The sequence below is a fragment of the Anomalospiza imberbis genome, chromosome 14, assembly GCF_031753505.1.
Source record: "Anomalospiza imberbis isolate Cuckoo-Finch-1a 21T00152 chromosome 14, ASM3175350v1, whole genome shotgun sequence".
NCBI lineage: Eukaryota > Metazoa > Chordata > Aves > Passeriformes > Viduidae > Anomalospiza > Anomalospiza imberbis.
This window is the reverse complement of record NC_089694.1, coordinates 9,119,350-9,133,061: the sequence shown is the minus strand read 5'-3', so window position 1 is coordinate 9,133,061 and position 13,712 is coordinate 9,119,350. Positions and strand designations below refer to the sequence as shown.

The following is a 13,712-nucleotide window of genomic DNA, read 5'->3' as shown; positions in this document are numbered from 1 at the left end:
TGGACGTGAGTCGAGTGGTACTTTCTCCTTCCTAACCCCACCTCCTCTTGTTTAAAGTTAGGGGAAGCTGGCGGTGCCCGCCGGTGCAGGAGCCGCCCGGGCCCCGCGCTGCCCCGGCCGCGCCCCGCACGCTGCCCGAGCCCCGGTCCCGGTCCCGGTCCCGGTCCCGGCCGCGCTCGCTCTGTGCACGGGCAGGGGCGTGAGAACGGCACCGCCCTCTGCACGCACGCGGCAAACGCTGAGGAACCGGCACTGTTCCGCCTGTTACCTTTCTGACTTCCATGTACATTTTAAATAAAAAACACGAAAGCCAGCGCGGCTGCTGTGGTGTGTGTGTGTGTGTGTGTGTGCGTGCTGCTCGCTGGGCCCGGCGCTCCGGACGGTCCCGGGGAAGCCGAAGCCCGGTGGGGTTGGAGTTCCCGGCCCCTTGGGGCAACCGCGCCTGTTCGGCAAGGCGGGGGCAGATCCCCGGGCCCCGGGGAGGGCGGGCGGGGAGCGGGACCGGGGGCCCCGCGGGGCCCGTGAGGAGCAGGGCGGGCCCGTGAGGAGTAGGGCTGCCGCGGGGTCCGTGAGGAGCGGGGCTGCCCCGGGGCCCGTGAGGAGCGGGGCTGCCCCGGGGCCCGTGGGGCCCGTGAGGAGCGGGGCTGCCCCGGGGCCCGTGGGGCCCGTGAGGAGCGGGGCTGCCCCGGGACCGCTCCGGCCGCGGCCCCGCTCCCGTGTGTGGCAGCCGCCGCCAGGGGGCGCTGAGCCCCGCCGCGCTGGCCCCGCCATGGCGGCTGTTTCTCGCGGTGTCTCGCGCGATCGTGACGCGCGGCCACGTGACGCGGCGCCGGCCGGGCCGCGCCGTTCGGCCCCGCGCGGGTGACGGGAGCGGAACCGGGAGCGGAACCGGGAGCGCGACGGCACCTGCGGGGCGGGGCCGCCAGGGAGCGGGGCCGGGGGGGGGAGGGGGGCAGGTGGCGGGGGAGCTGAGGCCGGGCCGGGCCGGCGCTTCCCCGTGGGCCGCAGCGAGCCGCGGCCTGGTCCACACGTGGGGCCTGGTCCCGCCGTACGCGCCCGGGCCCGGTGGGTCCGCGCCCCCGGCGGGGTTCGGCCCCGCGGCCTTTGCCCACCATGGCGCCGCCGGCAGAGCCGCAGCCGGAGGCGGTGGCCGAGCCGATGCTGGAGCAGTGGCGGCAGTACAACGAGACCGACCGGCAATGGGCGCTGCGCCGCCGCTTCATCCTCCGCCACCTCCCCGCGTACCCCGGCGCCGCCATCGACCAGCTGCTGGCGCTCTCCGTGCTCTGGACCAACCACGTCTTCATGGGCTGCAGGTGAGGCCCGGGGGTCCCACGGGGCGGCGGGCGGTGCCCCGGCTCCCGCTGTCAGCCGGGGATGCCCCGCAGGACGGGGGTCCCGGGGGACGAGCCGTGCTGCCGGCAGGATTCCCGGTGGAAGTCGAGCGGGACGGGAGCCCCCGCGGGGAGAAGGGGTGCAGGCTCTCGTCGTGGCCAAATCTCGGCCCTAGATGCATTTTAGAAAGTTGCCGCAGAAGAGCTGGGATGAAAGGGGCTGAGACAAGAGAGCTTCTGTCCCTGGCCGGTTTTGTTTGCTCGAGTATGCCGGTGTTTGTATGCGGAGGGGAGCAAGCCGCTGGAAAAGTTTATGTGTGTTTTGCCAGGAGTTCTTGATGTCCCGCCCCCAGGACTCGTTTAGCTTTGTGGTGCTGTGCTGTGTCATTTAAGCGAGGAGAGAGTTTCCCTCTGAGCACAAAGCAGCCTGTACAGCCCTGAAGGCTCAGCTTTTCTGGGAGGAATAAGCGTGGAGAAGGGAAGGGGCATCCTTTCATCCAGCCGTCCTGACCATAGCCAGGCTGTGGAGATCTGCAGAAACGTCACCCACGTTCACAGCCCCCTCTAATGATGTGATTGTTTTTATCCGGATGGAAGCAGTTGCTTAATGACCAACTTCTGCAAACTGCAGAGACAGAGGAGCTTGTGAGCATTGAGAGCACATAGATGGACTTTGAATAATGTTCCATCCCGCAGCCTTGTGGGGGAATACTTTGTGTCATTTCTACAGAGCAAAATCAATATCTTTAAATACAGATCTGCCTGTTTCCTTTTTTTTTTTTTTTTTTCCCCTGGGTCAAGTACTAAACTCTTCTGCCCTGCAAGCACCAAAATTTAACATAGATTTTAAACAGTTTCAAATTCCAAAGTTTGAGCAATATGTTAAAATTGAGAATATACATATATTCTTCATATAGAGTCTGTGTGGTCCATCTTAATGTGTTTGTGTGCTGTCTTAATGGGGACCTTCTCTGTGCCAGGGCTTTTGGGAATGGTGCAATAAACAGTTACAGGGTGCTGCTAGTAGAAGTGAACAACTGTGTGGGAAGGTTTCAAGTCCCCAGAACGGATGCAGTTTAAGCCTGTCAGTGCACATACTTTCTGTGGTGGGCCCCTTCACCTGCAGCTCTCAGGGGAGATGGGATTTGGGCAGGATGCAGTCTGGAGCCGTTATCTGAAGATGTTTCCCCAGAGCTGGTGTGCCTGGCTGGGGGCACTGCACAGGAACATTCTGTACTGTTAAAATAATTCTAGCTTTACTTAGAGTTGCCTGGGGAAAGAAGAGACCTGCAGCATTCCCTGGAACTGCCTTTGGTGTTTGGGAAGAGCTGTTGTTGATTTATCAAGTAAATAGCTTCAGAGTTTGAGGGATTTTTGTTGTTTTCTCTTAAGTTTGTTGACTGGTGTTTGGTTTGGGGTTTTGTTTTGTTTTGTTTTCCTAATGCTGATTTCTTGTCAGCTGTTTGTCAGAGCAGCTCAGCTGGTTAGAGCAGGATGCTGATAATGACAGTGATGTGGGTTCAGTCCCCATATGGGCCATTCACCCAAGACTTGGACTCGATAATCCTTGTGGGTCCTTTCCAACTCAGACTGTTCTGTGGTTCTGTGAAGAACTGATCAGAGGCTTTGCTATGAAATCTGAGTGTTCTGCTGAGAGATGATGTGGACAGTGTCCAGAAGGCTCAGAAAACATGGTCTGTGAGGAAGGGTTTAAATAAAAGGCTTCATTTAGTTCAGGTGTAGATGAGAGAAGGCGGTCCTGTTCCCAGGTATGTTAAAGGTGGCTGAGAATGGGGCAGTGGTGCAGGAAAGCATTATGCTCTGAAGTTACAGGGATCAGGATAAGGGATAACCTATTAAAGTCACAGCAGAGAGACTTCAGTTAGGTACTAGAGGCACTGGGTTCCTCTGGCCAGACTAGACAAACACATGTTGAGACTGGTTGATCTCCTCCCCACTCCCAGCAGAAATATGAGCCCAAAGGTCTCCATCGTTTGTGAAGAATGACAAGTGTCAAATCTGACACTGTTCTTGCACCCTGCTGGGAAGGGACATTGTCCATCTCCATCACAGGTAATGTCATCTTGTCCCTGTAAGTCAGGGAGAGAAACAGATTCCCACTCCTCTCCCCTTTGTCTGCAAGAGGACGGGGGCATGTCCTGGTTTGAAGGACAGGTATCTGCCAAGGAAGGTGGGAACCTCCCTTGGAGTGGAAAATATGACCCCCTTCCCTCCTAATTATTACAGCTTTGAAATTACGAGGCTTTCAGGCAAAGGTATAGGGAAAGGAACAGCAGTTCTTTACTGGGATGTGCGTGTGGAACGGCGCCAGCAGCAGCGCCGGCAGCCCCAGCTCCCCTTGGCTGCAGTTCCGGGCACGGCCAGCAGGGGCGCTGCTGGCTCCCGGCCGGGCGGAGTGGGGATGATTCTCCCGGGGTGGCAAACAGAACAACACAAAACAAAACAAACAAAACAAAATTTAATGGAAACTGCACAGCCTTAGCAGGAGCTTCAGGGTCAGGTGGACATGGAGTGCAGGGTTAAAGTGTAGCAAAAAATCCGGAGGCAGCAGAAAATGCCAGGGCTGGGCAGTGGCAGCCGGGCTTCTGTGAGCAGCTGGGGGAAGGGGGAGTGGCTCAGGTCCCTGGATTTTTCCCCTGAGACACCCCCATAGATGGTGAGGGTCCTTTCCAGTGATGTAGAGTGTTAATAAGGTCCCAGTTCAGTGGCTGGTCTTACAAGCAAAGGCTCACGGTAGAAGGAGCACAGGGCTGGGCTCTGGCAGTGGTAGTGAATTCTCCCCGCAGTAAAGCTTGACTGTCCTTCTCCCATGCCAGCAGGAGAGAGGGAGAGGAGCTGAGCCCAGCCCCTCACCCCCTGGCCAGAATCTCACAGTATCTTTGCCTTTCCAAAGAGAAAACACCCCAGGCAAGAGCATAGCACACTTCCCCCACCTTGGCCATTTCTTTAGTCTCTCTTAAGCAGTGGTCATTATTTTCTCTTATTAACAGATGGGACAAAATTCCATGAGAGAAAGAAACAAAAGGAAAAATCCTAACCTGCAACAGGGTATCACCACTGTCTCATCTCCCTTTGATCCCTCCTGGAATTTTCTTCCCAGTCCTGGTTCCACTGCCTCCACTGAGGGCTGAGCTGTGCTGGTGAAGCAGGGACTGCAGTAGTCTGTGCTCAGAGTTCTCCCAGGAGTTCATTTAGATCTAATTTCTGCCTGGTCCTCTAAATCAGGAGCAGAAAAAAACCTTTCTTGAGTGGAGCTTGAGTAGATTTCCAGAGTCCTTGGAACAGCAGCATTTAGAGTCTGGTGCAAATCACTGAGCCCTGGCAGTTGGGTCAGTTGTGGACTCCTGTCTGTGGGCAGTGCCCTGATGCTTTCTGACTTTAGAAGGTGAGCATACCATGGAACAGGTGCAGCATTGCTCTTTCCTCCTCTCTGACAGTGTGAAGCTGTCAGAGGCTGGTGTCAGGCCGTGTTTGTAGGCTCTCCTTGGATAGAAAGGTTTGGGTTTCTTTCCTGTTCAGCCTCAGCATGCAAATGGCTCGAAATCATGTGACAGATCCCCAGAGCAATGGAAAACTGAGCTGGTGGGGGATGTAAGGCCTAGAGGGATGGGACATGTGCCATGCATGTCCTGCTTGTGTGGAACTGTGGGTGCTGCAGCAGGGTCAGGGTTTGCTCAGAGCTTGTCACAGCCACCTCACCTCTTTAGGTTCAGGAACCTAAAACATTTCAGTTACAGCACCCAGCTAGAATTTAAAAACATTTAAAGTGTTTTTTTTAAAGAGTGGTCAATGAAGGCTGATTAGTGCCTTTGTCACCTGACTTGGCAATTGTGGTGTTGGTGACGTGCAGGCTCTGGCTGCTGCCCCACACAGGACTCCAGTGCCAGTCTGAGCTGCTGTGTTTGATTCACTGAAGCTGCTGCTCCTCCTTCACATCCCAGTGTTCATTAGTGCTCCTGGCAGCTCTGTCAAATACTGTATTTTGTCTGATAATGTATTTAAATTTCAGTTTAGAACACTGTCAGTGTGGTGGCTGCATGGTTTAATCAGAAGTGGGTTCATGCAGAGCCAGGTCAGCTGGTGTGTGGCTGTGTGCCCGTGCCAGAGCAGCTGTGGCAGGGGGACAGTGGTCAGTGCTGTGCTCTGAGCAGGATCTGAGGAGCATCTCCCTTGCACCAGCTGCTGTGTCTCAGGCAGCTTTAGTTGTTGTTTTACATAACAGAAGCTTGTGTGTGCATGTGTGCTGCCCCTGGGGCTGGCTCTGAGGTGTTCTGCTGTTGACCCCACAGATACGGTGTGCAGGTCATGGAGAAGGTTCTCAAGATGGCTGAAGGCATCGACATTGGGGAAACGAGGTCGTACGAGTTGGTGCCCAACAGGAAGCTGAAGAGATACCGCTCTCCATCAGACAGTGAGTACATCTGCCGTGTGAATGACCCTTCCCTTCCCTGTTTGGAGGGCAGCCCTGGGAGCATGGCACCAGTGTGCCACCGGGCCACCTCTGGGACAGCCAGCACAGCAAACTGGGGGGAAGTGCCCGCGGTGTGCTCTGCTGGACTGCAGAGCAGTTCCCCCTCCTCTGACGTGTGCATGATTCACACACAGTTCTGTCTTGGCTTAAGAAAATACCATTTTTCATTTCAATTATCAGGTAATTGGTTTCCCCTAGGGATGGTGTTTGGAATTCAATACCTGTCTGGCTTTGTCTGCTGTGGTGAGGTGTGATGTTCTCACCCAAGGAAGGGTTGTGTATGTACATAGTGATGTTCAGTTTGTTGATTTTGAGTTACAACCTGCTTGGAGCTTTGAGGGGATGGGGAGTAGACATGATGCGTAGTTTTGGAGTTTTTTTCCCTCGTGCTGGACCTGGAAGAGTGCTGTATATGTCAGCCCAGTCCCATGGGATCAAGGATCAGGGTCAGTGTTTCCAGTGGAGGAATTCAGCAGGCAGAGGGCTGGCAGATCGATGGCTCCTGGCTCCGTCTGCTGGCTGCTCCATGGCACCTTCAGAGCTGCCTGCCCTCCCTCTGGAGAGGGGTGGGAATTGTGCCTGGCTGCGGGCAGGCCCCTGTGTCAGTCAGCAGAGTGGCTGTGTGAGGCACAAGTGGCCAGACAGCACAGGACTCCTCTGGGCTTGGGTATAATTTCTAGCTCTGCCAAAGTTGCTTCCCTTACTTTGACAGCCAGCAGTCTTTCTGTGCTTCCATGGGCCAGCTGCAAAACTGAGGAGATACTGTTCTTCTCCCGTGTTTTGTCTGTCACAGCAGCAGCCCTGAGGGTTCTCCAGGGCTTGTTGCACAGATGGCATAATGAGCTGTTCTGCTGGCAAGAGCCTTTAGGTGCTGCTGCAGTGCAGCCATCAAAAACAGACGGAGGAAGAAATGCAAACCTTGCCATAATTCATCAAAACTGATGGGCAAAGGATTTAATGCGTAAGAGCTTTGTCACCTGATTTCAGTAGGAAGGAAGGGCTGTTTGTGCTGCGTGCAGGTGTTGTTTTCACCTGCAGCGAGCTGGGTGGTGATACCTGTGCTGTGGTGGTTGATGTCTAGACAGCCTGACCTACAGCAAGGCCACACACATTGGCACTGGATTAGGCAGCATTTCCCAGCGCTGAGCTGGCCTTTTGCTCCTCCGATGAAATTACACACATGTACCACGTCAGCATGTGGGTGCTGAATCTTCCACAGGAGAAGTCTTGTGTAACCATCTCTTAGATGTAACATATTTGCTTGTCAGCTATTTGATTCTCCCCTTCTGCAGTAGCTGTGCACACCAGGATAGTCTAATTTGCATTTCTTCTGGTGAAGAAACAAGAGGTCTGTCAGTAATGGGGCCCTCAGTTGCTGCAGCTGTCCCTCGAGGCTCAGGCCTCAAACATTTCTTCATGTTTGCTGCCCTTTAGCCCAAAGCAATTACACTGAGAGAAAATGTGCTTCTATTAAGTCAGTAACAGCCCTGTGTGTTTTGGAAAGGAGGGTTTGGTACCACTGTGTTCCACCTCAGATGAGGAGACCTGATGATAAAGTAGTTTATCTGACATCATCTTGCAACCCTGCAGCAGAGTCAGAGCTGAGGTTCTAGTCCTGCGCTGGTGCTCTGTCTTGTTGACCATAGTTTTACTTACTAATTATTTTAATAGATTTTAAGGGATTAACTTCAGAAATGACCAGATGGGTCAGTGGGCAATGCTGGAAGGCAGTGTCACGTGACTAAATATGTAGAGATTTTTGTGTGGCAGCTGTGAAAGTGGAAATACCACGGTAGTGACCTCCACAAGAATGAATGGTTCTCTTTGATGAATTGTGAATGTCTTTTGGAAGGAAACCTTTTGGGTTTTGGCTAAGGAATACAAATCCTGTGTTCAGAGCCTGCAGGCTCCTCTTGAAGATCACTTTCTGAAAACACTGTCTCCCTGTCATAGCACATATTGGTAATTGTGTCATATTCTTCCATCTCATAGGTCCAGAGCCAGAAGAGGTTTCTGAGCCACCCAAAAAGGTGGTCCCCAGGTTCCGAGTGCGACCACGCTTTGAGCCCATACATTTTGTCAGCAGTGCTGAGAAGGATGGCAAAAAGGACAATTCTCTGGATAACCAAAGGCAGGAGGGGAACCAGGAGACAAATACAAACAGCATGGCACAGCCAGCTGAAAACTGTACAAATTCTTTTGTGAATGCACGAGAGGTGAATCCCCAGCTCTCCAGCTCAGCTGGGCTTGGCTTTGCAGGCCCAGCAGCAGCAGCCAAGAAGGCTGTGAATAGTGTGGACACTACCACAAGCAATGCTGTGCAGGTTTCAGTTTCCCCTTCAACTGCCCCGTCTGCGTCAGAGACTTTCCCTCCATCAGCAATAATGCTGAAGCAGAGCTTTATGGAGAAACTGTCAGCAGCTGTCTGGAAAAATCTTACTAATCCAGATGCAAATACTGGGACGGATAAAATTAACTTCACGTATCTTTTGACACGTTCAATTCAGGCATGCAAGACAAACCCTGAATATATTTATGTTCCTCTGAAAGAGATCGCCCCTGCTGACCTGCCCAAGAGCAAGAAGCTCCTGACAGATGGCTTCGCTTGCGAGGTGCGATGTCAGAACGTCTACCTGGCCACGGGCTACGCCGGCAGCAAGAACGGATCCCGGGATCGAGCCGCGGAGCAGGCAGTGAAACTGCTGAAGAAATCCGTGGAAGTTCGAGTTGTTCAGCGGAAGTTCAAGCACACCTACCACGAGGACCTGGTGGTGTGTGAGGCAGGTGTGTGTCGCCCAGATTTCCCTCCCGCTCTCAAACCTCATGAGGAGTTCGTAGTTGCCAACAGGGACTGTGTCCCAATGCAGCCCGGTACTGAATCCATGAAGGGTTCCACGAATACTAACAAAGACTGGACTAGTTTTGTCCTCACAGAGAATGCCAGCGATGCAATAGGAATACTTAACAATTCTGCCTCATATAACAAAATGTCTGTTGAATATAAGTATGAATTAATGCCCAACCGCTCGTGGCGTTGTCAGGTGTATCTCCAAGATCACTGCCTGGCCGAGGGATTTGGCACAAAAAAGACCAGCAAGCACGCGGCAGCTGAGGAGGCACTGAAAATCCTGCAGAAGATGCAGTCAAATATAGCATCCATCAAAGTGACCCAGGTGCAGAAAGTGGGCTGCTCGTCACGGGGCTCCGGGAGGAAGAAGGACCTGAAGGACCTGGTGATCTACGAGAACTCCAGTAACCCGGTGTGTACCCTGAACGACACCGCCCAGTTCAACAAGATGACGGTGGAGTACGTCTTTGAGAGGATGACAGGCATGCGATGGAAATGCAAGGTGATGCTTGAAGATGAATTCATCGCAGAAGCAGTTGGAGTGAAGAAATCTGTCAAGCATGAGGCAGCAGAGGAAGCAGTGAAAATCCTCAAAAAGACTCAGCCAACTGTTGTTAATAACCTGAAGAAAGGCACTGTCGAAGATGTCATCTCCAGAAATGAGATTCGAGGTCGATCAGCAGAAGAGGCTTTCAAACAGAAGATCAAAGAAGACAACATTGGGAACCAAATTTTAAGAAAGATGGGCTGGACAGGTGGTGGCCTAGGGAAAGATGGTGAAGGAATTAGGGAGCCTATTTCAGTAAAGGAGCAGTTCAAAAGGGAAGGACTTGGGCTTGATGTGGAAAGGGTGAACAGAATCGCTAAGAGAGATATTGAAGAGATAATTCGAAACTATGCACGTTCAGACAGTCACATTGACTTGACTTTCTCTAGAGAACTGACCATGGATGAGCGGAAGCAGATACATCAAATTGCCCAAAAATATGGTCTTAAAAGTAAATCCCATGGGCAGGGACACAACAGATACTTGGTGGTGAGCAGGAAGCGGCGCAAGGAAGATCTGTTAGACCAGCTGAAGCAGGAAGGCCAGGTTGGGCATTATGAGCTTATCATGCCCCAGGCAAACTGAGGTGAGGTGTCCCCTTTGACCAGAGACTGAGTTTCCTGGACCCTCGACTAAAGAAAGAGATGCTGCATTTTTCTCGTGGGTAATAATGACATTAAAGTCTTTTACTTTGGCAATATAATTTCTAAAATGTTGTTAGGTGTTTAGAACCGACCGAATTATGTTCGAGCGCATTAGCACAACCCAAAAGCAGTAGTGCTGTTACTGTATGTGTCTTTGATATTACTTGTTCCTTCACATTTTAATAGTTTTGTAATAGCAAACACACATGTCCAATGAGAAGGAATTTGACATCATTTAAAATTATAGGTCTCTTACTCTTCTTGAGCAAGGAAGGAAAAAAAAAACTTTTTAAAAAAAAAAAGCAAAGGAAATGCAGTCTGGGGGCATAAACTTGTATGTAAAATTGGTATTAATGACAACAAAAATAAAGTTTTATTTCTGGAAAAAAAAAGGTTTTGTCACACTTTTATTAAAAAAAGTGTGAAAACTTCATTATTCTTGAGAAATACATATATCCAAGTCTTGTCTCTGCTGTGTGTGTATGTACAGTATGTAAACCTTAACCAGTTTAGTGGTAGTTTTATTCATAGATTTCTACACTGAGTCTCCCATTCTGAGAATCACTGAAGGCGCCTTCATTGCCAGCAAGTGGGACTGAGAGAATTCCAGCGTTTCTACCTTGGAGAACGGTTGACATGTGCAGATACCGTGGTGAAGTGTGAAATATAAAAACTGGAGGTAAATGCAGAGCCCACGCTCAAAGATGCTCATGTAGCCTGTGGGGATTGTTATATAACTTATTTTTTTACTTGGAATATCAGCTCTTTAATCCTGAACAAAACTGAATCTGTGCCTGGTTATTTCTCTGCTCCATCCCTGTACCGGTGCTTGTGTCTGGTGAGGGCCATTCCCCAGGAAACTTCTGGCCTTGCTCTGCCCATGTGTGAGTGTGGAAGCTCTCCAGGGCTGGCTTATGCCACGGGGAGGCCGGAGTGCTCCCCTCCTGTACGGGGAAGCAGCCTCTGACCTCCACCTGCGCTGCTCTGCCAGCAGGGAGGGGTACAGGACACAGTGCTCTGAGCCTTGGAGAACACTCACTTCATACTTAGGAAGCTTAAGGGATAGCAACTGACCTTGGAAGAGCCAGGAGTGAGGCATGCCTAGAGATGCTGGTTATTCCGTCAGCAGTGGGGTCTGCAGATGCTTCTGCAGCACTAATTCAGTCCTAATGCAGTGTTTTTGTCAGGTCTCCTGTTGCCATGTCTCAGCCATCACCTGCACACCTGCAGTTTTCTGCTACCTTACATTTGCCTCTCCAAATTATGACACCCTCCTCTACCTTTTTTCCCACCTCCTGTTCTGTTTTTAAATGTTCTCAGGGCAGAGGTGAGGATGCCTAACCTCAGAATGTTGTGGTGGTGAGCAGTTACAGGGGTTTTCATCCCTGAAGGGTGATGAGGGAGAGGAGAGACTGCTCTGGCAGGTGAGACTCAGGAGCAAGAGTCCTCTCCTCTCTGCCTGGCTGCAGCACAGCTTCTGCCTGCTTGGTCTGCTGAGTAACAACCTGCTGCTGCTGTGAAAAAATAATATGACCGTAAATTCTGAAAGTAGATTTTTTTTTTCCATTTTGTTTGGGGTTGGTTTTTGTGCATTTCATCTCCATATGTCTGAATTCTGCTCTCAGGAACACTGGACTGTAGCAGATGGTGCTGTAGGAGTGGAAGAAGCCTGGTACTTTCTAGGGAAAGAAGTGAAGCTCCTCCTCCCTAGCTTGGGTATGCAGCAGGCTGTTAGAGCTTGGTGATGCCAAGGAAGGCAGTAAGAGTTCCACTGGTACTCAAGATGAGAAATGCCTCTTTTGGGAGAGGTGGGCCCTAGCTGTAGTCATTGTAGCTCAGCAGGGGCAGCTGGCCCAGTCAGTCTGTGCAGGATGTTGCCTTTCCTGTCCTGGGTCGTGGCTGTGACCCCTCTGACCGCACGGGGCCTGTGCAGGACCCGCTGGGGAGAACGGCAGCATCGCTGTGCCCACGGGGCAGCGGCGCCTGAGCCTGCAGGAGAGGCACCACGGGGCAGTGGTGGAGTCTGTGGATAAAGGCCTTGCCTGAGCAAGACAGGATTGATTTTCTTTGGCAGCTCTGTGCCGCTCATTTCTGGCTGCCCTAAGAGTCCACTCTGTTATTTTGTTTTTTTTTTTTAAACTAGTGAAACAAACACAATAATGGTGGGACTGCTACGAGGGCCTCTGTGGCTCCCTCAGAAAGGGTTGTGACATTACAGCTGCTCCAGGCCAGCACAAGGCTGTTCCAGGGTACAAGCTGTCACTGCAGGTACAAATCTGCATTAAATTTTTTGAAAGAGCCCAGCTGCTTGTACAGGAACCAGCTTTTGTTATCTGCCACTCATCATCAATCCTGGTCTCCACCTGCTAAGACAGGAGGAAAGTAAATGCAGTTCCTCTATCGACTGAGCTCATGAAGTTCCTGTAGCTAACTCAGGTCCCAGCCCTGATGTCCCTGCCGGTGCAGCCAGCCCTGTCTCTGTCTCCCCCCCTCTGCTCCTCCCCTGCACTCCCCCAGGCACACCGCTCCCCACTGCTGCCCAGGAGGAAGGATCACAGTACCCCACACCCAACTGCTGGCAGCCCAGTTAAATAAGCACAGTTATACACTTCTTGCCTATTTATACAATAAGCACTAAGGTTACACTTTATTTACAACTTTTGAAAAATGTACAGTTTCTTACATGGGTTACTTGTGCAAAGTTATACTTTTCAACTAACAGACCAATGTGCACACAAAAGACACTGGAACAGTGGACAACACAATTGCAGGTTCCATCCCACACTGCTGCTTAAGGTTCTGTATCCAAAGGTACAAACTTGCCTTACAAAAGAAGTGACTGGACTTACAAATGTTTTTTTTTCAGAATTGAAAAAATTCTTCCATAAAACTGAAGGGAACAAACTCAAGCATGCAGCAGTAGCTCACACAAACCACGCCGTCATCTACGAAGAGCAGAAACTGCAGAGACTCGAGTGCCTATCCTGGACTTAATTCAAACTTTCCACAAGACAAAGTTAGATCCCAAACTATTTATCTTTCTCAGCTAAAGATAAGGGGCAGGAAAAAGACACCGAAGGAGAGTAATTCCATCACTGGTACAGGTCAGGTTTTACCTCTTCCTTAATGTGGAAGGCCTTTTGCTGAGTACCACAGCTCTGCCTGCTTTTGTCCAGTAATGCCTCGGTGACAGGACTAGAGAAACCTACTGACAGTTTCTGTAGGCGTGTCCTTTAAAACAGTAATAAAAAAAAAAAGATCAGCAAAGATCCAAGTACCACAGCTGTAGTGATTTATGTAGATCTGTACATAAATCTTGCATGTGAAGTGCAGAAGTAACAAGCATTCCAGGGTCTTATTAAATCTTTGAATTGGAATCAATCGAAGAGTTGGATTTTTTTAACATGAGTAAAGGAGTGGATAAACCAAGACAAAAGGGAAACAAAAGATGATTTCTTCACCCAGTACTTAGAAATGCAGTGGGGTCTAAACCAATAGTAGAGGTAAGTGACCAGCCCGGACACATCAGCACTTTAGTTAATATCAGTTAAAAAATGTGTATGTATATAAACATCCCTTTTATCAAGCTACACATAAGCATCACTGTGTATAACACAATTACAATTAAAAGCTTAGTGTACACTACAGAAATGCACAATACTGCCCTAAGACTGGAGAGGGACCACAGAAAATGAATTCAGCATCAGTAACTCTTTTGCAAGTAACCCAAGTACAGAACGTTTGACTTCAAAGTGGGTGCGTTCTGATGTCCAAGGAGAAGAAGCTTCAGCAAGGGAGGGTGGCAACAGCACAACAGCTATTTTGCTTGCAAAGTAAATGCTAGGAG

The 13,712-nt window shown here is 50.9% G+C and overlaps 1 protein-coding gene across 1 annotated transcript; it reads left to right on the top strand.

Annotated features, from left to right (window-relative positions):
- Positions 1-873: 873 nt before the first annotated feature.
- Positions 874-13,703, top strand: NKRF (NFKB repressing factor). Its single transcript, XM_068204820.1, has 3 exons — positions 874-1,316; positions 5,645-5,766; positions 7,819-13,703. The coding sequence occupies exons 1-3, from the start codon at positions 1,114-1,116 to the stop codon at positions 9,804-9,806; spliced, it is 2,313 nt and encodes a 770-aa protein (XP_068060921.1). The 5' UTR covers positions 874-1,113; the 3' UTR covers positions 9,807-13,703.
- Positions 13,704-13,712: the final 9 nt, after the last annotated feature.

Bases quoted from the DNA above. Each gene is read 5' to 3' on its own strand.
- NKRF (XM_068204820.1), top strand. From the start codon at position 1,114: ATGGCGCCGCCGGCAGAGCCGCAGCCGGAGGCGGTGGCCGAGCCGATG. The intron at 1,317-5,644 runs GTGAGGCCCGGG...TTGACCCCACAG, and splicing joins CACGTCTTCATGGGCTGCAG to ATACGGTGTGCAGGTCATGG. The intron at 5,767-7,818 runs GTGAGTACATCT...TCCATCTCATAG, and splicing joins ATACCGCTCTCCATCAGACA to GTCCAGAGCCAGAAGAGGTT.